This window comes from Artemia franciscana, chromosome 11 (assembly GCF_032884065.1).
Source record: "Artemia franciscana chromosome 11, ASM3288406v1, whole genome shotgun sequence".
In the NCBI taxonomy this organism is placed as follows: Eukaryota; Metazoa; Arthropoda; class Branchiopoda; order Anostraca; family Artemiidae; genus Artemia; species Artemia franciscana.
In genome coordinates, this window is record NC_088873.1 from 22,108,705 (window position 1) to 22,136,632 (window position 27,928).

Below are 27,928 nucleotides of genomic sequence, written 5' to 3' on the forward strand. Positions count from 1 at the left end.
TATTTTTTCCGAATTAACGGACCCCCACTCCCCCCCCCAGACGGTCAAATCAGGAAAACGACTATTTCTAATTTAATCTGGTCCGGTCCCTGATACTCCTGCCAAATTTCATCGTCCTAGCTTACCTGGAAGTGCCTAAAGTAGCAAAACCGGGACCGACAGACCGACAGAATTTGCAATTGCTATATGTCACTTGGTTAATACCTAGTGCCATAATAAAAACTCTGAGTCGCGAGGTCCTTCTAAATACCAAAATTCATTAAGATCTTATCACCCGTTCTTAAGTTAAAAACACCTCAATTTTTCTGATTTTTCCAAATTAACAACCCCCAGCTCCCTCACAGAGAACGGATCCGTACCAATTATGTCAATGTCGCATCTATAACTTGTGCTTATTTTCCCATCAAGTTTCATCCCGATCCTTCCACTCTAAGGGTTTTCCAAGATCTCCGGTTTCCATGATTTCTGTTTCCCTCCTCCAACCCTCTATGTCCCCGGATCCGATTCGAATTGAAAATGGAGCATCTGAGACATAAGATTCTTCTATATGTCAAGTTTCATTAAGATCCGATCACCCATTCGTAAGATACCTCGATTTTCACGTTTTCCAGGAATTCCGGTTTCCCCCTCCACCTCCCTTCAATATCACCGGATCTGGTCGAGATTTACAATGAGAGTTCTAAAGCACAAGATCCTTCTAAATATCAAATTTCATTAAGATCTGATCACCCGTTCGTGAGCGGATCTGGTCCGGTTATGTCAATCACAAATCTTGGACTTGTGCTAATTCTTTCAATCAAGTTTCATCCTGATCTCCCCGCTTTAAGCGTTTTCCAAGATTTCCGGTACCACCCCCCCCCCCTAATGACACTGGATCCGGTCGGGATTTAAAATAAGAGATCTGAGTTTCGAGGTCCTTCTAAATTTGAAATTTCATTAAGATACGATCACTCTTTCGTAAGTCAAAAATACCTAATTTTTTCTATTTTTTAGAATTAACTCCCCCCAACTCCCCCAAAGAGAGCAGATCCGTTCCGGTTATGTCAATCCAGTATCTAGGACTTGTGCTCATTTTCTCACCAAGTTTCATCCCGATCCCTCCACTCTAAACGTTTTCCAAGATTTTAGGTTCCGCCTTCGAACTTCTCCTTCACCGGATCCGGTCGGGATTTAAAATAAGAGCTCTGAGACACGATATCCTTCTAAACATTAAATACATTAAGATCCGATCACTCCTTCGTATGTTAAAAATACCTCATTTTCAAAATTTTTCAGAATTAACCCTCCTCCCCCAAAGAGAATGGATCCATTCCAGTTATGTCAATCACGTATATAGGACTTCTGCTTATTTTTCCCACGAAGTTTCATCCCGATCCCTCCATTCTAAGCGTTTTCAAAGATTTTAGGTCTCCCCCCCCAACTCCCCTCAATGTCATCGGATCTGTTCGGGATTTAAAATAAGAGCTCTGAGACACGATATCCTTCCAAACATCAAATTTCATTAAGATCCGATCACCCGTTCGTAAGTTAAAAATACTTCATTTTTTCTATTTTTTTCCAAATTAACCGACACCCCGCCCCCTCCTATATGATCAAATCGCAAAAACAACTATTTCTAATTTAATCTGGTCTGGTCCCTGATACGCCTGCCAATTTTCATCGTCCTAGCTTACTTGGAAGTGCCTAAAGTAGCAAAACCGGGACCGACAGACAGACCGACAGAATTTGCGATCGCTATATGTCACTTGGTTAATATCAAGTGCCATAAAAACCGATTCCACCAATGCGTGATGCAAAAAGTATTTAATATTATGCGTTCTGGGCGGCCTGTTTTCCATGATTTTCTTCTGTAATTTCCATAGTTTTATTACTAAAGTGTTACATTTTCGTCATATTTTGGTATACTCCATTAGAATTAACCTAACTTCACTTCTTCGGTGCTTTCAGGATATTAACAAGTATCATATCATGTGTATATACTAACAAGCATGTGTTTGTATTGTTTCAACAATAAATTACAGGTTAGTTATCGTTCTGAAATACAATGAAATGGCATATTTCACTGCCTACGGATGTCTTACCAACACGCAAATATTAAAATGACATCAGTATCAATTGGAATGACGTATAAACACGCAATCATGATTCCAGTGTTCCACACTGGAATCTGGAAAGGAATTTACTACGCTAAATTAGATATCACAAAAAGCTTCAAGTATGCTCCTGGACGCGCCTATAGGAATATATATATATGAAAGTTTAATTCAAAGTTAATTCAGTTGTGAGATGAACCTTCACAAAATAGCATCTTAAGAAAAAGTAAAAAAGTGTAATGTAACTTGGTTGATTGTACAGCAGAAAAAAAAGTGATAAGACGTACCTGAGGATATTTTTTATTAAGTAAGTGTTATTTTTCCGGTTGATTGATAGATAATAAAAAAAGATAACACAGAGTGTGTTAAATTCTTATCATAGTTAATTTCATAAGCAATCAGTATTCGATAATTAGAGTGTAACTATTAGTATAATTGAGCACAGATTTAAATACGATTTGGTCAATACCACAAGTAACGAGGTAAGTGTATTTATTGGTTTTAAGAACGGCTACATTTTTAATGTAATTTCCTAAGTTGACAAGCAGGGAGGGGTACCTTTTTAACCCCCCCCCCCCCAAAAAAAAAAAATCGTCCAACTCGTGCAGAAGCAAGAAAGATAGATGTAAACAAATTATTTTGCGTTTTGTAATGCTTTATTTTGAAACACATCCCCCTCCCTAGCCCTTCCCGACCCCGAACGAAATTGCCAGAGAATCTCAATCAAATCCAGGGAACCTTGCCAAGCTCTATATTCCAACAACCCATTTTAAACGAATTATTTTTCTTTTCTTTTCAAAATTCAGACTGGCACTCAAGCCCCTATAATTTTAATAGCAATTAACAAGGGCACCAACACCCCGTTTTTAGGGGGCGAGTCTGAAAACAATTTTTTGGTAGTAGTGATTTAAAAATATGCCTTTATATAAGAAAAGTATTACTTTCTACCTTGACGTTTAGTTACGTATGCAAATATGTGCAATTCTAAGGCCTGACAGCTGTACTCTAGCACTTCCCCAAATGTTTTCTTCATAATAATTATGTATATAAATAACTTTAAGTTGTATGCATCATTTCTTTCTCAATTCAGATATTCCTATTGATGGTATTGATAATGCTCTCCTTTTTTTAAAATAAGAACTGCTCCTTGGGTCTATAAAAAAAAGCTTCTATAGTGGGGAGAAAGCATAGACGAAGGTAGGCCTAACGTCATCCGTAAACCACTGGTTCGCTGTTTTGGTCAATCTTCTTCTTTTTCAGCTACAAAGAGTTTGTTCTTTTCTGAATATGCATTGCGTAAGGGGGGAAATCAGGAAAGAAGCTGCAGATTATTATCATGGATAAAATTAGCTCAGGTTCAGAAATGGCCTTTCACAGTAAATTTGAAAATTTCCGTTAGTTAGCTTAGTAAAATGTTAAATAAACCATTCTATGCATCTTTATATGCTCTTTTTAAATATTTTAATTGTTTTCTTAGCCAATTTTTGTTTTAGGCCCTTTAGGTGAATTCCTTATTGTTTCCCAGGAGAAATGTTCATCACCGGTTCCAAAAACTACTTTAAATAATAATAATTACTTACTTACATACAGCTTACTTACTAATATACAGCAGAATATAAATATTTACGCTATTATTTTTGGAAAAGTGCGACTCTTTTCTTCCTGCCGATTGAATAGTGTTCGCTATAAAATAATGAATGTTTTATAAAGTAGTCGGATAAACTACTCCGGTCCAAACTGGTTTGTCAAACTGTATTTAGATAAAAAGAAGTATATCAACAGAATTTAATTTTTATGCTGATTGCAAATATACAAACTTCATTAGGTTTAATATTACCCATAAAAAGCTACGAGCCTGAGAAAATTTTAGAAAAAGAGCGGAGCTGCCCAAAAAAATAAGCGATCTTAATAGAAGCTGTACCATCAGATTCAGCATATCAGAGAACCGCAATATAGAGGTTCCAAGCTTCCCATGGAGAGGAGAAATTTCAAGGGAAATTTTACACGGAGGAAGAGGGATGTGGGTTTCCTGGCATGATTTGAAAGACAATCGGAAATTCAACAAAAAAAAAAAAACAAGTTTTTCAACTGAAAGTAAGGAGTACCATTAAAACTTCGAACATAAATATTTCCATTTATGAGGGAGACAGCCACTTCCTCAATCCTCGTTCTTAACGCTAAAGTTTGACATTTCGCAAAAATAAGAAAGACTATTCAAACACAAGGGCCGTTGAACTTGAATGAGAGGTTTTTTTTTCAACAACTTTCAGTCTTCAGCTTAAAAAGCAAGGGTCGAGGAAGGGGCAGCCCCACTCATATAAGGAATAATTTCTGTTCGTTCAAAGTTTAAGTGTTGTTCCTTTTTTTAGTCGAAAAAAAAACATTTTTTTTATTTGATAAAGAGGAAAACAGTCAAGCTATTGATTAAACAGTTTGAATATACAGAGTCGAATATATTCTTATCCATTAGATGAGGGGTAGGAGTAAAGGGAAGCAATACACTAAGGAATGAAATAAGCAAGTATTTGAAATTGTTTAAGGTAGTTTTGAGAATTTCTGGCAACTCTGTTCTAACAAGGAAAAAAGTTTCACTTCAAGGGTTTCTTTAAGGGCACAAAATAAGACTTGCGAAGGAATCGATTAGTATATTTGTAAAGAGCATAAAAAAGATTCATCCAGCGGATGTTCACCTTCTACCTCGGTAACTAATGGAAAAAAAAACTCAAAATTTACCCGTTTGCTTATAATAGAATTTAATGCTTCAATTGAAAGTTTTGTTCAACCTACTGGTTTTTGTTTTGTTTTTACATTTTTCAGAATAGATTTAAAAGGAACAAATTCGACGAAAATAAAATATTTTGTTATCTGTTAATTAACTGTTTTATCAGTAAATTGTCTTTCCGTCTGTTTCCCCCAAGATTAAAATAAATTTTGGGGAAGGACGGGTGATCCTGAACGCCTTAGCAGAGTTTTTGAGCCATCAAGAAACAGGGAGCAACAAATCTCCGTTCTTTTATTAATCTAATATGAAACATCTGTGGCATAATTAGTTTTTTGTATTGTGCAGGACCCTTACACCTCGGGCTGCATGGATCATGCCCCCTCTGGATGTACATTTTTTGGATATTTTGACGATTTTAATTAAATAGACACTGAAATTTTGAGCCGATTTTACATGTGGTAGCAAAGGCACTCAGAGGCATACGAAGCGTTGAAGATGTTCCTGTATGACCTCTTATAAATCTTAAACCTTAAAAAAGGCACTAGGTTCGGCACCATTCAGTGGCTCGTTCTGTTTGACCACCCCTGGTAAGCAAAAGCAAACACAAACAACCAGATAAGACATGGCAGAAAAGCTATTTTGTTGACTATGATGGGCTACTGTCCTTGTTTTCATTCAACCTTTTTTCCCTTCAACACCAAAATAAGGATTTTTTTTTTTTCAGTCTACTGATTACCATTGCTGATCAAAAAATTTCAAATATTTTTCAAATTTCTTGAAGACTTTAGCAACGTCATCAATAAAAACAATTTGACGGTGGGGTTTTAAAAATTATAGGAAAAGAAACGGTCATTTGACGTATCAATTTTTGACCAGACCCAACCCATTTAAAGCCCTACTCTTTCGACTTCACACAGACTAACAGTTTAATACTATCTGTAAAAATTGGTCAGATATATTGATTTTGTACTAAGTTTTGTCATAAAGTCTAATGCAATTATCTCAAACGCAAAGAAAATCTGTAAGCTTCTGTAACAAAACAATTGGCAAAGTTCGTTCACATCTTTTTAAATTGATTTCGGTACCCAAGGATGTAACTTCTACATTGACAAAGATTAATGAAGAATTATTTATAGCTATGGTTATCAGTTTAATTGTGATATTTTATTAATTGCCTTTGGCCAGTTGGATATCTTGTGACTTTGGCAAGATTTTCTGGCGTGTTTCTTATAATTGCCAAAGGGAGCATTCATTAAAGAGACAGTGAAGTTTATGCAAATTGCGTGCAACAAACGACCTTGCCGAGCGACCTCGCCTCCAGTTTAGCTTATACTTTTAATTATTCAGGAAATTATTACAAATATGACTCGCAGTTTTTAATTTTTTCTTACGTCTTTCTATCCAGCACCAACTACAGCATATGTTTTTAGGTTTAGAGGTCATTTACTTTTCTTTGTCTCTGGTATATCCATCTATATTTTGCAATCTCATATTGTAAAATAGTTTTTGCAGCAAACTTTCCCAATTTATTTAAGGGGTTATATACTCTCTACTGTGTCTGTCATTCTACAAGGTTGATGTAACTATCACTCCTAAACAAGAAAGTCATACAAATCCGCCTTGAATATGGTTCGGGAAAACTAGATTAGGGTGGGGAGAGGGAGCAGAACTCGGTATTTTTTCTGATGACTAACATTCTACAGAAGTATTACTACTGCTAACAACTCACCGCAGCACCAGGCAACCTGAGGCCAACACAGTTGCGCACACTCCTGCCGCCTCCCTCTTTACACCCTCCCAGGAAGTTCCCATTTCCTGTAGCCTATATTGCCTTCACAACAAAGAACTAAGTTATTTACAAAACTGTTTTATTCCAGTAGAACTCTAGCTAAAATCTATCATGGGAATTCGATTTTATAAAGGAGACGACTTTTGATTTCAATTATTAATGGAGTTGTAGTGCCGATCGGGCTGTTTAAATATTTAACTTTATATCACCTATTTCTATCAATGGGTCACACGTTTCTTATTTTCTAGGTGCAAAGCGAAAATGCAAATTCAGAAAAAATTATTCTATTCTTTTGGCGTGATTATATTTATCAGCGCGATAGTGGATTTTGTCTCAGGTTGCACTTGCTCGAGGATGCACCCACAGGAGTACTTCTGCACTGCTGATTTTGGTAAGACATTAAATACTCATTCTCTCATCCTATTTTTATTGTTTCTTATAACCGCTTAAAATGACTAACGAGATAGGCGATTCGCTGGAAATCTCAGTGTGCCCAAGCGGAGTCCGTAAGGTCGGGGGGCGGAGACCTCACGAAGCCAAGGAGTACCACCTCCCTGAACAACATCACCTAGATGTTGTCCATATGGCTTTTTATGATTTTACTATTATTTTCGTATTCCCTGAGCGTTATAAATAGCTTTAACTATGATCAGTATCTCCGTAACACAGCGACAGTATTATAGAAAAAGGCCTTAGTTCCCGAGGGGAATCTGTCCACCAGTCCCCTTTTTTCATTATTTGATATTTAATAACCCCTTTTTTAAGTCTGATGAATAATAGGTGAGGGTCAATAAAATACAACAAGAATTTTTCTGGAGTGTAAAATTAATCAAACAGACTTATGGAAGCATAGAAATGATCAGCAAAGAAATTCTAAAGCATGTTCAGGTAGGACACTTCAATATTTTCCAATTAACTGAAACTTAACTACATAAAACACTACTGAGTAATAGAATACATCTTATAAATCATTGATAAAAACATTTTAAGCCTTGGGAGTCTATCCAGAAGCAGTTTTCGGGGTAAACCAGAATGTCTGTAAACGATCTGTGATGTGATGTGATATATATATATATATATATATATATATATATATATATATATATATATATATATATATATATATATATATATATATATATATATATATATATATATCACCATAAAGTTTTTACTTCCAGAAAAAACCTGTTTTCCATATCAGCATAATTGTAACAATAAATTTAGTTTTTCCAGCTTAACATGCAACTAATTTGCATCGATGTTTTCTTCCTTTTAAACACATTCCTTTCAAATGTTCTGACATTCAATTGGCTGATAAAAACTTTAATCAACCTTGTTAGTTTTCAATAAAGCACAAACAACCCTTTAGGGGGGGGGGGGTTGAAACACCACTTTATTTATGGCAATTTTGGTGACTTGTATTTGAGTTCACGGTTCATTTTAATTCCTGGTCATTATAGGTTCTATTTCTTCATTTGACATTTACGTCACTTTGTTTTAAGTTTGCCATCTTAGAGGAGCTGGCTATTGCTCATTATAAGCATTTAATTCGAAGTTCACTTTTCGTGAGAAGGCTTTGACTTTTCTTGATAACTGCACAAGAAAAGGTGATGGAGGGCGTATTTGAAATGTTATAGATTGACAAATTCTTTGTTGCTCTGATGTATTGGTTTAGACATTACCAATTTCGAAAACTCCTTACATTTCCCATAGAATACATCTACAATTTACATTTTTACGAGCTGCCCCTACTCATAATAAAATTCCGTGTTCACCCATGTCACTCATAACTCATAAATCATAAAGCAAAAAAACTTAGTGCTTCACATGTTTAAAAACGATCCGCCGTAGCTACAAGCCCCCTTAAAAAGAGACGTTGATGAAAGCTCCTCCTTCATCTCACCCTTGGCTTTTCACACTCAAGTAACATCAACTCAATTAGTAGTGGCAATCAGAGGCGTCACAATCCAAATGTTTGGGCGAGGGGCAATGAATTTTATCGACTGACTGGTCTTTTTTATCCCCTGATTTAGGCGATATTGCTATTAAAGTTACTTTATTTTTTCTATACATGATCGTCTTTCGTTGGTTTTGGTTACTTCAAATAAGTCTTGACTCTAAAAAAAAGCCAATAAACAAGCGACGGTTTGCGCCCCTATTTTATCGAGTCCAGTTTTTTTTTACCGACAGGCTGAAAACATTGGGAGGGGGCGTCCTTCCCCCTATAAGCGACGCCACTGGTGTTGATGCTGTTAGATATTGGGAGCCTGATGGTTATTGACATTCCAACAATCATAGTGAGTATGCTATTATCAATATAATCATATGATATAATTATAGTTTAAGCAGGATGTTTGTAATTATAACCAAACGAATTAAAAGTTGTTGACATTGATAAGGACACAATTGTTCATAGCACACCAAAAACTATAGAATTGCATAAGCATTCACAGAAAAAACTACATGACTTAGTTTCAATATGACTCAGAATTGCAGTAACGGGTAGAAGGGGAAACTATATATCTGAGAGTATTCTTTTGAATCAAAACTCAGCACCAACGTCTTTTCAATAAATTATTTCGCTAATATTTAAACTGTAGACAGATTTTATGAAACTTAAGCTTCGTTTTTACTTGCAAATTATCCAACTAATGCTATTTAGAAAACAGAAAATAAAATACGCCCTTTCGCCATTCAACAAGCATAAACGAAAAGTTTAATTTACTATCATCCTTTTAAAGGGTTGGAACTTTGTAAGTTTTTTAACCGCAGAAAAAGTTGTAGTTACCTTAAATTTATCGTTGTGTTATCGTTTCTACCTGTTTGTCCATGACTATATATGGAGAAGATAATCCAAATGATTTGCCTTTTTGCTACTATGGTTTATGGTTGCAGTAATTGTAGCCAGGTGCGAGCTTCTTATTATGAAGATGAAACTAGCCTAGTCATATTTATTTACATTTATTATGTGTACAGAGTGACACAAAATTTGCTTTACCGAACTAGAAAATCATAAGCTCACATTCAGTGAAGTCTCTTGCCTTTTTTTAGATATTCCAAGGGGAATGGAATTAAAAGCAACAAGTTGCTTTCAAATAAAAGTAAAGAGCGACATTAAAACTTAAAACGTAAAAAACAGGCTATCTCAGCTTTCATTTGAAAACAATATTTTTATATAAATAACTTATGCCGTTTTTTATACTATATCCATGGTTATTCTAAATACGAGGGTTACCGCTGGCTTGATCCCCTGTTTATAATAAAGTTTAAGTTTTAGGTTGAAGTATTTCAAGAAAAGGCTAATTAAATTGCATATGCTTTTTCAAATAAGAGAGCACTGGTCAAATCAGTTATAGTTTTAAAGTGTAAACAGTGTCATTTACGCAAACACAACACTAACCTGCATTATCTACATCTAATCTAATGTATTTAAATTCAGATATATTTCATTCCAGTTATAGTTGCGGATATTCATCGCTTCAGTATGGATAAGAGCAATTACACAAGAATATACAAAGTCAAGATTCGAAAAGAGTATAAGGTATGTTTGCTAAATGGGCTACAGATAAGTCTTCCCATTTCTTACTTAGAAATAATATCGTCATAACGATAAAATGTTACCTTAGCATTAAAAACTAAAAAATAGATCCTTCTACATACATAAAAGAAATGATGGCCTAAACGGTAAATCATTTTGATCAAAAGCTTCCTTTAATCGATAGACTGAAGCATGATCGACGGCCTAGGCGCCGTTATTAAGCTCGAGTCAATCAATTGACGGCGAGTGATAAAGAGTTTGAACAAATCAAACTGTTGACGGTGTTGATTGACCGTCTATATCGATTTTGATCAACCGTTGCCTCAATCACTCGTCAGCAGCCATGGAAGACACATCTAAAAACTCGGAAATTAAAATCCAGGAGTCCAAACGCTAGTTAATTTGTTCGATGATACAATTATGTGATTTGTTTAACGGTACAAGAATTACATGATATGAAGTGGTTTCGGATTTTATACCACTTTTTAGACAAACGACGTTTCATATTAACTTTTTTTTCGCTTAAGGCCGTGATTAAGTGTACTTGAAAACGTCGAGGTTCAAAATCGAAGTTAGGGTAGCCTTCTGTCTCACAATTCTCTAGAGACTGTCGATTGTCAAAAACCCTTCAAATAGCACTTATTCATTGGCGGAAATAGCAGGTTAATTATACCAGCTTGTCAATCTGGTCTCTAGGGGCGTTATCGGCGATCTGAAACGATTCTTTCAGGCAAAAAACGTGTAAAAATTTCAGGTAGCTGAAGATATTCTATGGGATTGTTCGAAAACAGGAAAATACATCGAAAAATGGTTGCAATCATCTTATAAGTTATTGTCTTCTGCTCATTATGGTACCGATTTTGTTCTAAAAGCAATATCCTTCATAGAGTACACTTGTGAAAAAGAGCGAGACATTTTCTAAGATTTCTAAGCAATTAGAGGAAATAGAGGAAAACCCTAGCAATTTTGTAGCATCTTCAAGAAGCTACTGCCTGATATTAAAAGCGGTATCTTAAGCCAATGAATACTTGAGTACTTTTTAAATAAAAATTTTCGATTTTAACATGGGATTTTCGAGTTCCATCAGTCCACTTAATCACGGCCTTAAGGACAACCATAGGCAAGAAAGGCCAAATCTATGTTAGAATGCATTTTACACAAGATACTTTGCATCAAACAGTTCACAACTCGAATCAAAAACCAAAGTGAAAATGAGTCTTGATCAAGATTGAAGGATTAATTGAAGCAAACGTCAATCTATTGACATAATTGATTGACCAAGCCGCTTGACAGTCTAGGGGCTAATTAAGTTCCACTAGTGTGATTTTTATGTCGCGGCAGAATCTTAAAATGAAAGTTACGTTACTTATGTTGATGGTACTAAAAAAGAATGTCCAAAGAAATTGATCGGCAAGTCGGTGGTAGACTACAATACTTGGCAGTGAGTTTTCGCATACTTATAACCTGGAGCTGCGGCTACGATCAAGGCCATATCCAGGAGGGTTTCCAGGTTTGACCCCCCCCCAAAAAAAAAAAAATTGGTGAGACTCATAAAAACATAACAAAACTGCGTATAAATAAATTTTGAAGCGTTGAAAAATTACACCCCCCTCCCGAATAAAAATTTTGGATACGCCCTTGGCTACGATATAGGCACGCGTAAGAAATGCTTTTGCACAAACGAAAAATAAAAATTCAAAAGAAATTATTTGCAATACAAAACTTATTATCTTGAATTTAACAACTTGTCTTTTTCTTAGTAAGTAGGCTATCCTACATTTTCTTTCAATGAGATGGGCACCTTCCATGGGCGCTTATTGGATGAGGGGACATACTAGCCACTCACCCTATTCTCCTGATGGATAAATGTATAAAAAGTATAAAATTTGGAAATATTCAGAAAGAAATAGGGAACTATTCTATCAAAACTGCAAATAAATCTCTTCTTAAAGCCCCCCCCCCCATGGAAAAATATCTAGATTTTCTGTCCTCTTCAAAGACAAAATTCTAGCGAGCGTCCGAAATACATTTCTGTCTACAGCTTTGGCAGACCACTAAAGTTACTGCAGGGAAGAGTATAAGAGATGGAAAAGAAAAGTGCATTTTCTTATGAAGGAATATAAGATTTTGTCATGCTTTATTGTTCTGTTTAGTCACGGTTCCTTAGCTGCTAGTGTTTCATCAGACCTCCAGAACTAATGTTTGATGCTAATGATGCGCGTCTGATTAAAAAAGGAGGAAAGAATGTGGCCTAGTCTAAGCATCTTTCATCTTGTTATTATGGTTCCATTTTAACTTGGTAGTAAATTCCGAGGACCGATTTTTTGACGTCATTAAATACGAAAGTCAGCCAAATTTCTTGTTGTTTAGACACGAGTCCGGTCCCTTTTTCATAATAATTCATCCACAAAAAAGATTCAGTATTTCTCATGTTTCTAATACACTCTTTGGAATATGAGATGAAGAGTCAAAGCTGTAGGAAAAACATATCTGGAGGAGATGGGAAGAGACCCAATTCTTTGGCCTAAAATGAGCAAAAATAAGAGACGAAAAATTCTGGCTATAAACTATTACAATAAGATAGTTGGGTATTTCTTAAAAAAAATAAAGATCTTGATTGTTCAATTTCTGAGTCACCTTGTCTGTGCTTTTTTTTCCCTTTAAATCTAAGTCTTGTGCAAAGTTAAGAAAAAAAAATCCAGACACCCTTCTCATGCTTCTGAGAGGCTTTTGACAGAATGTTTAAGACTGCATTTGTGAGTCATAAAAAAAAACTTTGAAAAATAAAAATCTTAGTCGGTATTTTGCCACCTTTTGACTCGTAGTCGAATTAGACACTAGAGTCAATACTTAAGGTCGACAACAGAATATTAACAACTATTCCATATCTTCCAGGCCTCCTCAAAGGCAAGAGAGGCACTATCTCATGGGAGACTTTTAAGCCCAGCCACAGAGTCAATGTGCGGCCTGAATCTAGAACCTGGAAAGCGTTATTTACTTGCTGGACGCGTCAATAATGGGAAGTCATGGATATCATTGTGTAACTGGGCACAAGAGTGGAAGAAACTCACACCAGGTCAGAAGAAAGGGATTCGACGGCTTTACTACAGAGGCTGCGACTGCAAGGTATAAATTAATTGCTCTTTATTTAGTCTTCTTCTGAAGGCTGCGCGTGGAAGGTATAAATTCATTGCTCTTTATTCAGTCTTCTTGTGAAGGCTGCAACTGCAAGGTATAAATTCATTACTCTTTATCCGGTTTTCTTGTGAAGGCTGCGACTGCGAGGCATAAATTAGTTGCTCTTTATTCAGTCTTCTTGTGAAGGCTGCAACTGCAAGTTATAAATTCATTGCTCTTTATTCAGTCTTCTTTTGTAGGCTGCGACAGCAAGGTATAAATTCATTGCTCTTTATTAAGTCTTCCTGTAAAGGCTACGACTGGAAGGTATAAATTCATTGCTCTTTATTCTGTCTTCTTGTGAAGGCTGCGACTGCAAGATATAAATTCATTGCGCTTTATTCAGTCTCTTTTCGAAAGGTGTAAGCAGAGCTGAGAGCTACAAAACTTTGCCTTAATTCTGATAACGAAGAGCAGTGAATGTTCCAATTTTCGTGTTTTGACGCATGATAGAAAGTTCAAGTCAGCATATTTTAGCAATTAAATATCTAATAAGCCTTCTACAAATATCTGGTTTTGTTTACTTCTAGTGTCTTACTGTTTATGAGATTTATTTATTCTGGATTAGATTCACTTTAGTACTTAATCATCCATATAATAACAAAATACAAAGAATTTTACACAAAAATTATTCGAACCATAAAATTTCGCCTTTTTACTAATAATGTTTAGCGGCAAGGCGTGAAATACCGTTACTCTTTATGAACAAAGTGGCGTCGATCCCACTCAGTATGTGTCGCGATGGAGCGTCTTAAGCGGTCCGAACATTTCCTAAGAATGGACAACAACTGCATTCCGAGGATAGTTTTAAGCAATAGTTCACAAGCGGGTAAGGAAAGACTAGATGGATTGGACTAGGATAATTTTAGGAAAAAAAATAATAAAAATCTTGAGTGATTTTATGGGACTTGGCCCTAACAAGGACATCTTGAACAGGGAGGGAGAGAGAAGGAAGATTCGTCCATGTCTCAATCTCAGGTGCATTAACAATGCGCCCACTTCGTAGTAGTTGTAGTATAACAATCTAATTAATACAAAGACTAATCTAATGAATACAAAAATCTGTCTGAACTTCACGAACGGCAGAAAGGGGTTGGTTATTGTCTTTGTTTAAAAATACTGACAGAGTGGGTTCAAAAAAAGAAAAATCGGTAATGACAGAGTTTCTTCAGATAAAAAGAACAAAAAAGAAAAGAAGGCATGACTAATTTCAATTAATATTGTCGAAGGGGGTTCTTTCCTTGAGAAATTCAAAGCGTCATTGAGGCGGTAATGCTGATGTTGTATAACTTCAGTCGGTATTTACAAAGGGCACAATTCATTAAGAGATTGCAAAGTGCTGCTGCAACAGTATATTCAGTAATATATGATAGCATCATTAGAGGTATTTGTGACCAGAGAAGTCAGACAGACTAAAAAACAGTAACAAGCGAGTTAGTTAAATACAGCAATACAGTGTTTGCTGTATTTACACTGAAAATCTTCAAATAATTATTTTTTTTTTTACCATGAGACATGCAAACAAGAAAACACTAAGTCAAGTAAAACCAGCGCTCTAATAGAGCAAAACAAGTCACATTTATAGGCTGTTATAGGTTGACTAAAACAATAACCCTGTTAAGATAGTTTCCAGAGGACAGATATCTACCCACCGTTTTCCAGTTGGTATGATAATGCCTTCATTTAGCTAATAGGAGAAATACGTTTGTTTTTCAAATATGGCAAAGAAAACATGAACAAATCAACAAGTATTCTATCAGCACATCGTTAGATTTTTTTCCCCCTCAAGTATCAATACTCTCCACATTTTGCTCAGGAAAGCAGAAAAAAAGATGTCTGAAGCGATTCCATTCAACAGTATAGTTTTACCTAATTTTAGAAGGAAAATATTTTCATCTAACTTAAGCAGAAGAGCTGCTCCTTAAGGTGCTCAGTTCTTTCGACTCTGCTCTGGGAAAAAGGGATGTGCGGCCTTAGGGACCTACCTACTGATATTTGCAACTTGGCTACTATCTACTATTTAATACCATGATAGCATGCAATAAAGTGAAAAACTCGCTAAAATAAATGGGAGGGGGATACCGAAAATAAATATTTTCAAAGCCCAAATATACATCGTTCTATGTATGTTAAAGCACATTTCTAAATAAATCGAAATTACATACACATGGCTATTTTTTTTTTCGTGTTTTTCAATATTTGAATTATCACCGAATTAATCTGATTGCGCAAAAATTACTCAATTTTGACTTAGTTTACTATTTTATCGTATTTGCTTAAATTTATTAGCTTTAGGAATTTTTTCCAAGAAAAGAAAATCTGGTTCGCATAACGACGAATACTTAGAATACCATAGTAATCACTGTAACTGAATACCAAAAGAATATGCAGGAATGCGTGAAGCAATGTTATTTCGGTCAGCTTAATTAAAATGGGTTATTTTCATAATTGGCGCCACTATAACCAAGTATTACTTCAGTGATATGACAAAAGCAGAGATTGATCGAGGACAGAAAAAAAGGAAAGGAAGGGTGAAAGAAAGAAAGAGAGAGAAAGAGATAGATGGGAGAGAGAGAGAGAGAGAGAGAGAGAGAGAGAGAGAGAGAGAGAGAGAGATTGAGAGAGAGAGAAAATTGCTTAAGACGTTAAAATCTGAAAATAAAGATGAAGATTCGGTGTCAAACATTTTACTCATGTGAACTCTATTTCGGAGACAGGAATGCCGTTTGGAAGGAGGGTCAGACACGCCAAGGACCTTGGGATTTAGAAATTCCCCAGAGATATGTCAAAAAGGAAAGACTCCTTAAAATTAGACATAAATAGAGATTTCTCCGTTCTCACCACCCCCCTCCCCCAGGAAGATCATTCTTTCTTTATTTCTCTCAGAGGGGGAAAATAATATGTCTATTTAAGGTCAATGTATCTTTATTTTACAAAAAAAAGAAAGAAAGAAAAGAACAAGATATTCGCTAGTACTTGTGATCAAATAAATCACGGTAGTGACCAGTTTCATGGAAGTGACCATGTTAGGGTTCATACCTAGCCGGAAGTCGTGTTGAGATGTAAATCAGCATGAAGGGTGGAAATACCCGTCTCCCCCCTTCACCTAAGCAGATGTCCCAAGTTTTTAGGATTTATATATCTTGACAGTAAATGTTTCAGCATAAGATTTGTTTTTGAAAAGTTAACACTCGTATATTTAGCATCTCATTTGAAAAAATACTCAAATATAAGCAAGTGAAACTTCTTCAATCAACAACTTCATTATATTATAGAAAACGTAACATAATTCTACAGTGTACAAAAATTAGGGAGGGGGTACGCAGTGCCAAAAAAGAAATGCCTCTTTCTGTGCATTCTATGCGAAGAACTACATTCGCTAAAAATTTAAAGATATTAAAATAAAAATGGCGTAGAGTCTATTCCGCGTTTAGGGACTCTAAGTGTTGGATTAAGGTATACGAAAGGAACTGGATTACCCCCTTAAAAAATGTTCATGTAGCTCTGTTCACATATTGAAGCTTACCTCGAACGTCAGAAAACACCATTTTAAAATGAGGCCCGTGATGAAAAAAAAAAAAAATCGATGAGATTGTGATCGGACACTGGATTCCATTCTGATCAAATCCAAAAGCTCAAAACTATTAAATTCTCGACCAATCAGATTCAAAATTCCAACAAGTCAGATTCACGATTCAAGGGTTTTAAAGTTGCCTAGAGTCTGAGCATTGCCTGAGATCCCCGTGTTCCGGAGCAGCACTGTGTTGCCGTAACAGGAGGACAAGGAGGTGGGTGTCAAAATACTTAGGAACAAATTTCACAGAGCTAATATCTTAACTGTAATTACACCACAGTCAGATTTATTTTTTTCATCGAATCAAACTAAGTCCATCTGATTTGTTTCTTAAGACTTTATTAAATTTTTTTCTAGGTTGAATTCTGTCAACGATGGGATGGCCGATGTCCTAATTTTATGAACCATTGTGAGTGGCAGACTTTACCGATTAACGGAAAAGAAGACTGTCAAGCTAATCACGCTGTTTGTTATCGGGGTCCAACTGGGTCATGTCAGTGGTCCCAACCAAAGGCTTACAAGTCGTGTATGAAGCGATATGAGAAAGTGGAACTTCGACAAGCTAAGGAAGAACAGCGCAGACGTTCTAAATTAGATTTTGGTGGCTCAAAGTATACGAAGAAAAGGAAAGACAGAAAAGAAAGAAAACGGAAACGAAAAAGTGAAAGATTCGAACTGACACCTCTTGTAGAGGTTGTGAGAAACTTTTGACTTTCAGTGACAAAAAAATATTGCTTTGTATAGTTTTCTAGTCGCATGTGTGACTTTGCTCCATTTGCCTGTGAATATTGTATATACTTATTTATTTAGTATTTTTGCAAGTATCCCATCAACTATTTTATACCGACGCAATAAAATAATATTCTTACGATAAAGAGCAAGATTCTATATATTAGTCTAGCTATAAGTTCACTATTTCTTCACTAGATAGTCAAACAGTAATATAAATGACAATTGTTTCCTGAACATTCATATTAACAGCTAGGATAATCCGTCGAATGAAAAGTTACATTCTCAGCAACAATGCCACTAAGACTTCTAGAATGTTTACTAGCTGGCAATCGAGATTACTAGAATTGAAAAATTATTGAAATTGAAAATAATTGAATGTTTATTGAAAATAATTGAAATAATTTAAAAATTGAAATTGAAAAATATTGAAAACAAATTGAAAAACATATTTCACGAAGTTCTCCTTGTAATGGATCGTGTGTTTTTAGGAAATGACAAAGATGATGTTTCTAAATATTTAAGAAAGGGTATTTCAACCTTGCCAAGTATTTTCAGCCAAGAGTCACCCCAAGTTATTTTTGCTTCTAATTTTACTTGACTGTGCATCCAGAATTCATATGAAATCGAACTTGTGAAGCTTCCTTTAGTTCAAGGCATCACAAATTTAGCAGGCATCACAATACTCTGAATTAAGCAATATCTTAACTCATTCAGATCACCACATTTTTTTTGAACTTAAGTAACATTCGAGACCTAAAATAGTCGGTCTATTAATAATCAAAGTTCCTCTATTTTCATACTCTTTGAGGAAATCATCCAAATTGAATTTCGTCACGCTTTTTTTAAATCTTAAATTCACCACGCCAGCTATAATTAAACATCTGATTTGCCAACTAATTTTGGTCGACTATTCAGCTTTCTTTTAAAGAGTCAAAAGAGGAACTTTTATAGAAAACTTCACCAGATCATTCCAGATCGAAGCGCAACGTCGAATAAAGCTGCTCTTCAAATACTCTGTTCTCGGCGTGCCAATCTCAAGATAATTAACTGAGCTGTGTGCCTTCGAGTCTGTCTTGTTGGTTAGACAACAGGGGACACAAAACAAGAAAGCTCTAAAGAAGGAGGTGAATTTATTTACGTGTAGAAAACAACCACCGACGCTACATCAAACCTCTCACTAACAGACTTAAGAGAGTCGTTGGTAACGACTGAACCTGCCTTGTTTGCCCTATTTTAGATCTCTTGAAGTCATGTTTTTGCTTTGTATTTGTCACAATGCAGCTTCCTCACAGCTCTTGTTAGTCAGCCTTGCTGCATCCGGAGCCATATATGGATGTAAAAAGTTGGTTACTGATGATAACTTCATGCCAAATGCAGCAAAAGTCCAAAGGTATTGACCCATCAATCGTCATACAGGGTGTTAACTTTCTCTTTTGTGCTTATGTGCTCGCATTCTTCATGAAATATAGCATTAACTCACAATCACATGAACGTGCAACAAATGACTGTTTGATTCTGATGCATACTCAGCAAACATATGATTTTGTGTCGAATGAAAAATGGAGGACCATAGTGGTTTCAAATTGGCCAAGTAGGCCTACCATACTGCTTTACTAATGATCCGTAAGTGTTTCCGATGGGTGAATTATTTTTAGTTGATGAATCGTAGACCGTTTTATGCTAAGTTCAGACGCATTGAATTTTGTCAAAATTATTTAAGGATTTATTTCAATTTTCTACTTGAACTTTTCAAAATATGTTATAAGACATTTTTCTTAGAAGGAAAGCCTCTAAACGTCTTTGAAATCTTCCTAACAGCCTTATGAAATGTCTTGACAGATTCTTAACTAAAAATAGTGACAAAATTTCAACAAATCCTGAACTTAGAGCACTATATTCTTACCGTTAAATAGCTTATGCTTATGAAGCTTATGTGGAAACTTGAAACCACTAAATTGGCGTTTTTATTTTTGATTCAAGAACAACAATCATACCTAAAAAAAAAGGTCATCCCTTAAAAGATTTTTCTCGGGGTAATCTGAAATTTCATAATAAAGTTTTTTAGTCATCATTATCCTTTTCGTCGAAAGAAGTTCTTCAAACAAATCTTATTCTTACGAGTTGCCCCACACTGCATAAGTAAACGCGACATCAAACACATCAACTCAATCAAGCGAAGCTTAAAAAAATTAATTATCTATGATAACCATTTATTTTGGACAGACTGTATATGCTTAGGCACAAATGCGCCGCTACGCAGCAATACCACCTCTGAAACAGATTAAATATACATATAGCTTTCCAGTAGCCTTAAATCGATTGGAATTTTTCCCTCGATGGCATTTCGGCCCTCTTCCAGCCATGACTGTTGTTTTGAGCAACAAAATGGCAACAACTGCTATTTTTTTGCGGTATAACATTACTGCATGTATAAATTTGAATTACACAACTTGTGACACTATTTGGAAATTGTTGAAACTATTTGAAAACTAGGTGGAGTAGCTTCCAAGCCATTATCACAGTTTCAAGATTCTACCCACACAGATATACACACCAATCTTGCTAAACTCTGAAACATTATAAAGATAGGTGGTCAGATTTTGTTTAATTACTTTAATTAAATTTCCTTTCCAAACTAACTGGAAATGATAAAAATTGACTATAAAGTTGTTCTAATTAATAGTTTATGCTACCAGCTCAATCTGCAATGTCTGATAAAACCATACAAAAACAACTAGAACCCATCATCAAATAATACAATTACAAAAAAAAACAGCTTGGCAACATTTTCAGACACGAGTTTCAACCATATATTGGGTATAACGCTATACAGGCCGCTCCTTTACCAGTTATAGGGGTAGATGCAAACTGAAGGTTACCGGAAATAAGTATCAGAATTAATAGGTTTTTAACCCATGCATATTGGGTTTTGAAAGAGTTTTATCGTATGGTTGATTTTTTTATTTTCCAAAATAAATGGTTATTATAGAAAATTAAATTTTTTAATGCTTCGCTTGATTGAGTTAATGTGTTTGATGTTGCATCAGTTTATGTAGTGTGGTGCAGTGTGGGGCAACTCATAAGAATAAGATTTGTCTGAAGAACTCCTTTCGACAAAAAGGATAATGATGACTAAAAAACTTCATTACGAAATTTCAAATTACCCAAAGAGAAATATTTTAAGGGATGACCTGTTTTTAGGTATGATTGTTGTTCTTGAATCAAACATAAAAATCCCTATTTAATGGTTTCAAGTTTCCACATAAGCAGAAAAGGTTTCGTATCAACTTTAGAGGGGCTCATTCGATTTGAATTCAAAAGTTAAAGTGCCCTTTTTAAGAGTCAAAATTGATCGGAGGGCTTCCACTCCCAGGCCCCTTTACCCCAAATATATCCAATACAAATGTTGAGATAGCCCTTTTATTTAAGATAGCCCAAAGTTTGAATAACTATGCCCCTAGGATTCACAATCGTCAGCCCCTGGTGCAAGGGCTGCAAGTCGCCTATTGTTAACATATAAGGTTTGTATCAAGAAAAGAGGGTATCTTTTATCCTGGATATCCAAAAAAGCATGGAGTATTAAGGTCGAACTTTGGTCAAATGTCAAGAAGAATGCCAAACAAGTCAATAATAATAATAATAGAAAAACAAAAACACTTGTTCCTTTAATGGTTAAGAAAAGGAAATATAAGCATTGTCAGGCTAACGGCACAAGCCGTCGCATTGCTCGGGAAATATTTATAGGAATCCTCAACTAAGCAAAACATACTATGTGCACCCAGTTTTACAAGAAGACGTATCTGTAATATGTCAAGAACAGCTGAGGGTATCAAGTTTAATCTTTCATGGTATGTTGACGGAATGTTTAAAAAGGCCAAAGTAAAACTAGACCCCAATGTTCTTTTTAGCTGCAATCTCCACAAAATACAAAAATTTTTGACATACATGTTTATTGCTCAACGTTCAGGAAGGCTCTGATCCATCTGAAAAAGGATAAATAAATCTGCTTTAATGGTTTGCGACATCTGATTTTCTTCTCTTTTTTTTGTGCGACAATAAAACAGAGCTTTTTTTATGAACGGTCTTGACAGCCATTTATATTATAAAAGAGTTCGTGGTAACGAACTGTAGTAAGGAGCGACCCGGCTCAATAGTAACCGAAACTTTAAAAACTGGAATTTGGTACCAATAGTTACATCAAAAGAATCTCGTTGAAAATTTGCTTCATTTTAGAAAATAGGGGAAACACCCCCTAAAAGTCATAAAATCTTAACGAAAATCACACCATCAGATTAAGCGTAAATATATATATATATATATATATATATATATATATATATATATATATATATCCGTATATGGATTCAATTTTCCATTATTTTAACACCTGTGAAGCAAATATTCGATTATTCCCCAAAAAAATATAATCAACAAGCATGAAGCTTGCTAACTGGGAGTAACCATTTGGACAATAAAAGAAGGCTTTCATTTGGAACAGACAAACAAATAGACTACATTAACTGGTAGAAGTGAACTTGTTAGGGATACACACCCTCCCAAAAATCCTTGTATACTAACTATAAACCAAAAAAACAACAAAATTAATGAAAAAAGTAAGGAAATTCTAGTTTCGATCATTATTTAGAGAATAACAAAAGACACATTTGAATCAATGTCGTTTTTTGCAGGAAGTGAGTTTTAACTTCAGACGGCCTCTACAATTCAAAATATCCGAAATATTATACAATAATTCGTCTTAAATACATTCACAACAATTCCAAGAAAAGCAAGCATGCCACGCAATTTTGGAGAAGTAAAAAATGCAAAAAAAAAATATTGACTTTATTTTTCCTTATTTGTCCAATCCATAAATGGTACTATTTGTCTTTAAATAAAACTTTTTTCGCATATCTAGGAATGCAGAAATCAAAACGTAAACGATTTTTGACTGATAAAGACAGGAATCACCCATAAAGAATATACGTGCAAAAACATATTTGGGGCTTTTTATACAAGGTCATCTAAATCGAAAAAGTAAATACAAAGACTCTGACACGTTAATTTAATTCAGAATGTATGATAAAATTCTTAATTCCAACGAAACGTGCGGTGCTATTTTGAGCTTATTTACATTAAAGAATAAATACAGGTATAGTCAACAAATCTTGAATGTGTTATATCAACGTGTGAAAATGAAGAACTTTTATTAATTCTGTAATCCCAAATAGCAGTAAATAAAATTATCGCAAAACAAAGATTGCAATCAGATTTAGTGTATTAAAATAAATTTTAATACACTAAATATACATAAAATACGCTTTTTAAAATAAATTCAATTTTTGTACAAAAATGTTGTTTCTGCAACAAGAAAGGATTTTTCATCTCTTCAGATCCATACTACACGCTCCATCCTGTATTTTTAAAGTCCCCGTTTTTAAAATAGAAGTTTCGTTCAGCGGTGTTTCAAGAAAAGGGCTCGTTTAGCGTATTTCCTTTTCAGAATAAAATGAAATTTTCTTACAAAACTGTCGTTGCTGCAGCAGGGGGGAGGCTCTTTTTCAATCAAAAAATATGGAAGCATCTTTTTGTGACCTTTGGTGAACCCACCCCCCGCCCGTAAAATAAACACTCTTTTCAATGTTTTCAGAATCATTTTACTCAAACATAAAAATAAAATGGTAGAAACTGGCATTTGCTGTGGCATGCCCAATTTCGCTACCTAAAAGGGCACTAGATTTTTAAATTTTAATTCGAATAAACCCTCTGTCGACAATCTATAGCTGATGGCCAGATACAATCGGCCCTGGAAAAGACACGTGCGTGGACGTTCTTCTCTGGAAATCGAGAAATATCGTATTTTTGTAGACGGTAGCTATAAGGTTCTTATTCATGTCAAATGTCCTTCTCTAGCTTTCTTCAAGGCCGTTACAATTTTAGGAAGAGTTTCCCTTTCCCAAAGTTATGAAAATTATGAAGATAGATAAACAATCAGTTTTGCATACTTAGAATCAGTATTAATTATAGATTCTATGAAAGCATTAAATATAAAACACACGTTTTTTCAACCAAAATTAAGGAGCAACATTAAAACTTAAAACGAACAAATACTATGCCGTATGTAAAGGTGGCTGCCCCCTCTTCAATCCCTCGCTCTTTACGCTAAACTTTGCCTTTTTTTCCAATTTTTTAAGAACGACTGCTGAAACAAAGGGCCAGTTTTTTAAACCACTAACTAGCTTTAGCATAACGAGCAAGGTATTTAGGAGGGGACAGCCCCCTCCATTTCTGTTCTCTCCAAGTTTTAATATTCCTCGTCGCTTTCAGGTGAAAAAACAGTAGAAGTTAGGGTGGATAATTTTGAATTACTAATTACTAACGTTAACTTTTTGGGACCGTTCCCTAAATGATCAAACAGTTCGTGGTAACGAACCGGGCTCAATAGTAACTGTAACCCTAAAAAAAATAATTTTGATACCAATAGTTACATCAAAAGAATCACATTTTAATGCTGATTTTAAATATATAAGTTTCATCAAGATTAGTTATACCCATCGAAAGTTACGAGCCTGAGAAAATTTGCCTCATTTTAGAAAATAGGGAGAAACACCCCCTAAAAGTCATACAATCTTAACGAAAATCACACCATCAGATTCAGCGTATCAGAGAACCATATTGTAAAGTTTCAAGCTCCTATCTACAAAAATGTGGAATTTTGCATTTTTTGCCAGAAGACAGATCACGGATGCGTGTTTATTTCTTTTTTTGTTTGTTTGTTTTTTTTTTTTTCCCAGGGGTGATCGTATCGACTGAGTGGTCCTAGAATGTTGCGAGAGGGCTTATTCTAAAGGAAATGAAAAGTTCTAGTTCAAGTTCTAGTGCCCTTTTTAAGCGACAGAAAAAATTGGAGGACACCAAGGCCCCCTCCCACGCTCATTTTCCCCCAAAAGTCACCGGATCATAATTCTGAGATTTTCTGAGAAATTCTGAGATCAAAATTCGACTATTCACAATAGTCGAAAAACCTAATAACTATATCTTTAGGGACGAGTTACTCCCCCGCAGTCCCCGTGGGAGGGGCTGCAAGTTACAAACTTTGACCTGTGTTTACATATAGTAATGGATACTGGGAAGTGTACAGACGTTTTCAGGGGGATTTTTTGGTTTAGGGGGAGATTTGGGGGGGGGGGTTACGTGGGAGGATATTTCCATAGAGGAACTTTTCATGGGGGGAAGAGAATTTCAATGAAGGGGGGGGATTTTCTAGCATCATTTGAAAAAACAATGAAAAAATAAATATGAAAAGTTTTTTCTACTGAAAGTAAGGAGCAGCATTAAAACTTAAAACGAACAAAAATTATTACGCATATGAGGGGTTTACCTCCTCGTTATACCTCACTCTTTACGCTAAAGTATTTTTTTTAGTAATTTCAACTATTTATTCTACGACCTTTGTCATTCAGAGGTCATTCTTAAGGAATGGAGACATTTAAGCTTTAGTGTAAAGAGCGAGGTATCGACGAGGGTTGAACCCCTTCATATACGCAATAAAAACATACGAATATAGAAGTTCGTTACGTAAGTTAATTCGTAAGTTACGTATAATTTTTACCAATGAAAACGTTTGCAAAAAATTAAATGTTCTACTTGCCTTTTTAAGTAATCATAAAATTGGAGGGGAACTAGGCCTCCTCCTTCACTCCATTTTTCTCAAAGTCTTCCGATAATTGCAATTAATTAATATGCAAATTTTGTTTTCATTATTTATGTGCGGAGAGCCAAGATCAAAATATGCATTAATTCAAAAACGTCCAGAAATTAAATAGAAAAAAAACAAGCTTTTTTAAATGAAAGTAAGGAGCAACAATAAAACTTAACACGAACAGAAATTACTCCGTATATGAAAGGGGCTGATCCTCCTCAACGCCTCGCTCTTTCTTCGATCATCCGTTTCTTCGATCATCCGTGCGATATGAGGACAGAGAAAAACATAAGACATTTCACACTTTATTAGGTCAACGATATGTCGTAGGCTTCAATATGCTACTACTGAGACTTCGAACATAACTAAGCATATCAAGTTATTCATCCCCGTTATTCTATGAGATAATACATTTATTATGTCGGTGAATAACTGAAACACATTCATTAAACTCTAAAACAGGAAACTTGATCATATATATCAAATATGCATTACAATTGAGAGAATATACCCAACAGTAAAGTTACAACTGCTTCTAGCATTGACTGATGGCCTGTTTAACCAGCTGTGAGTTGCTCGTCTTACGAGTAATTGATATATATCTATTTCGTTTACTTCCACATTACAAAGTGGCGAATCTTCAGGCGGCAACATTAGCAGGTTTTTTTTGGCTAAAACGTTCAGTGTCAAAACATGTGGAAATTAGACCGGCGATCGCGGTTCTAGAAAATGTTACTTGATTTAGTAAAAAACAAGCTCAGTTAGTAAATCCAGGAAAACAGGTGTCATGTCTAGGAAAACTCGATTAACCCTGATCTGTAAAAAATCAGGCTAATTATTGAAGGAAAAAATTTTTCGAATTGATGGAAGATTAAATTGTCTTTACTTTGACTTTTCTGGCACTTCTTTACCACGAGGAACACTGTCTTTTGTGCCATCAATTCCGCAGAAAACATAAAATTGTAAAAGGTACGCATGACCTTAGTCTCACTTCATTCCATCCCTGATCAGCATTTAAGGGCAGAAGCAATACTATTGGGCAATTGGCTTCCATTTTAAACACTATTATTTGAGTCGGTCTGTGGAGAACAAAGCCATGACCCCAAAGATAAACAGTAATTACATCACCGATGTTGGATTTCTAAGAATTCTGTTAAAATGATAAACATAGAATTCTACAAGTTAGTCTTACTCAATTGTTGTCACTCAAAGCTAATATTAATCACCTGTTTGAACCCTGGCCAGTCTTGTGCTAGTATTTGACTGACTAGTCTCTCAGATTTTCCAAGGGTTAAGTCTCAACAAGTCAAACTTCGATTTCCGCTCAAATGGGACAAGAATTCTCTGCCTTCTAAATCCCACAAGCCTTACTGTTCATTTTTTAATGCTTTGTTCGTTCAGAAAAGATGAAAGGGAACTTTATTCCCATGACTGTAAGGCAATTCAAGTCTGCACAAGAATGCATCTGGACGACCCTGCCTTAGCATCTTTGTAGATTTTTTGATCCACCTACGACAATCTGACAAAGCGGTGAAAATGTGTCACTTTCTGCTTTTCTATAGATATTCGAACACGTTTCTGTAATACTAAAGACGAAGAAATAAAAGAGTTAGAATATTTGGACATCAAATATCAGGAGCTGCACAGCTGTCGACAAATGATCATCGAACCGTTGGAGTCTGAGTCAGAACTTTCCCTTAAGTTTTGCAAGAAACCCTATAAAATCAAATGTGGCAGCGGTCATTCAATATGCCAGGTTCTACCCAAATTCGTGTAAACCTTTGTGTTTGCCCCATGCTTCATCTACCTGGATATGATAAAAAAAGTAACCATTTGATTTCTGATACAGCTGCAGCTCTAATGTACTAAATACCACTCTGCCCTTGACATTCTAGCTGTGTCTAAAGAGGATAATCCCACCGACTCTTGTTGATAAGTACAGAAAATGGTGAGAATCAATTCCGCATTGGCTAAATTGGAGGGCAAAAATGTGCACGTAATTACTAATGAGCTATGAGAAGACTGACAGCTTTTAGCTGAGTTTTGTCCACTTTTTACTTCAAGCTTAATTTTTTCGATTGTTTCAAGAATCACATTCCTTTATAAACCAAAATTGATGCGTACAACTACTACTACTACTACTAACAACCCACCACAGCACCAAGCTAGCTGAGGCCAACACAGCTAAGCACGCACTCCTCTTCCATCCCAATCTATTCAAAAACTCCCTTTTTAAAACCTCCCTGGAAGTTCTCATTCCTTTAAATCTTTCTTTATGACATCCTCCAATCCCAACCACAGATGACCTGCTTTCCGTTTAGCCCTAGACGGATGGCCGATAAGGAAAATCTTCGGTAAGAAGCCATCTCAACCTTTCTCTCATTATAGCCCTATAAAGCGGATTGAACCTCACTTTTAGTACAGCCTATTGTTTTAAGCACGGTTAGTCAGCTGTCTACCCAGAACAATCCTTAGGCCATTTCTCTGGAAAACATCTAGCAAATCTTCATCCGCTTTTCGGAGCGCCCATGCTTCAGAGCCATATTTGACCACTGTCATCACTGTAACTTCCAGTATTCTAATCTTGGTTTGCAGACTTAT

The 27,928-nt window shown here is 35.4% G+C and overlaps 2 protein-coding genes across 6 annotated transcripts in view; one reads left to right on the top strand and one right to left on the bottom strand.

The window, feature by feature from the left end:
- The window catches only part of LOC136032962 (synapsin-like), a 194,034-nt gene that overhangs the window by 76,740 nt on the left and 89,366 nt on the right, over nucleotides 1–27,928 (bottom strand). The window lies entirely within an intron of this gene.
- LOC136032963 (metalloproteinase inhibitor 3-like) lies at nucleotides 2,244–17,771 on the top strand. Of its 2 annotated transcripts, none has more exons than XM_065713456.1 (5): nucleotides 2,244–2,400; nucleotides 6,853–6,995; nucleotides 10,063–10,148; nucleotides 13,041–13,271; nucleotides 17,254–17,771. In XM_065713456.1, exons 2-5 carry the CDS (start codon nucleotides 6,866–6,868, stop codon nucleotides 17,605–17,607), a joined length of 801 nt encoding a protein of 266 aa, XP_065569528.1. In that variant the 5' UTR covers nucleotides 2,244–2,400; nucleotides 6,853–6,865; the 3' UTR covers nucleotides 17,608–17,771. The 2 variants fall into 2 exon arrangements, with proteins under 2 accessions (XP_065569528.1, XP_065569529.1); XM_065713457.1 differs by lacking the exon at nucleotides 2,244–2,400 and adding an exon at nucleotides 2,435–2,575.

Coding starts and splice junctions, on each gene's coding strand:
- LOC136032963 (XM_065713456.1), top strand. CDS start 6,866: ATGCAAATTCAGAAAAAATTATTCTATTCTTTTGGCGTGATTATATTT. Junction 6,996..10,062: donor CTTCTGCACTGCTGATTTTG/GTAAGACATTAA, acceptor ATTTCATTCCAG/TTATAGTTGCGGATATTCAT. Junction 13,272..17,253: donor ACAGAGGCTGCGACTGCAAG/GTATAAATTAAT, acceptor ATTTTTTTCTAG/GTTGAATTCTGTCAACGATG.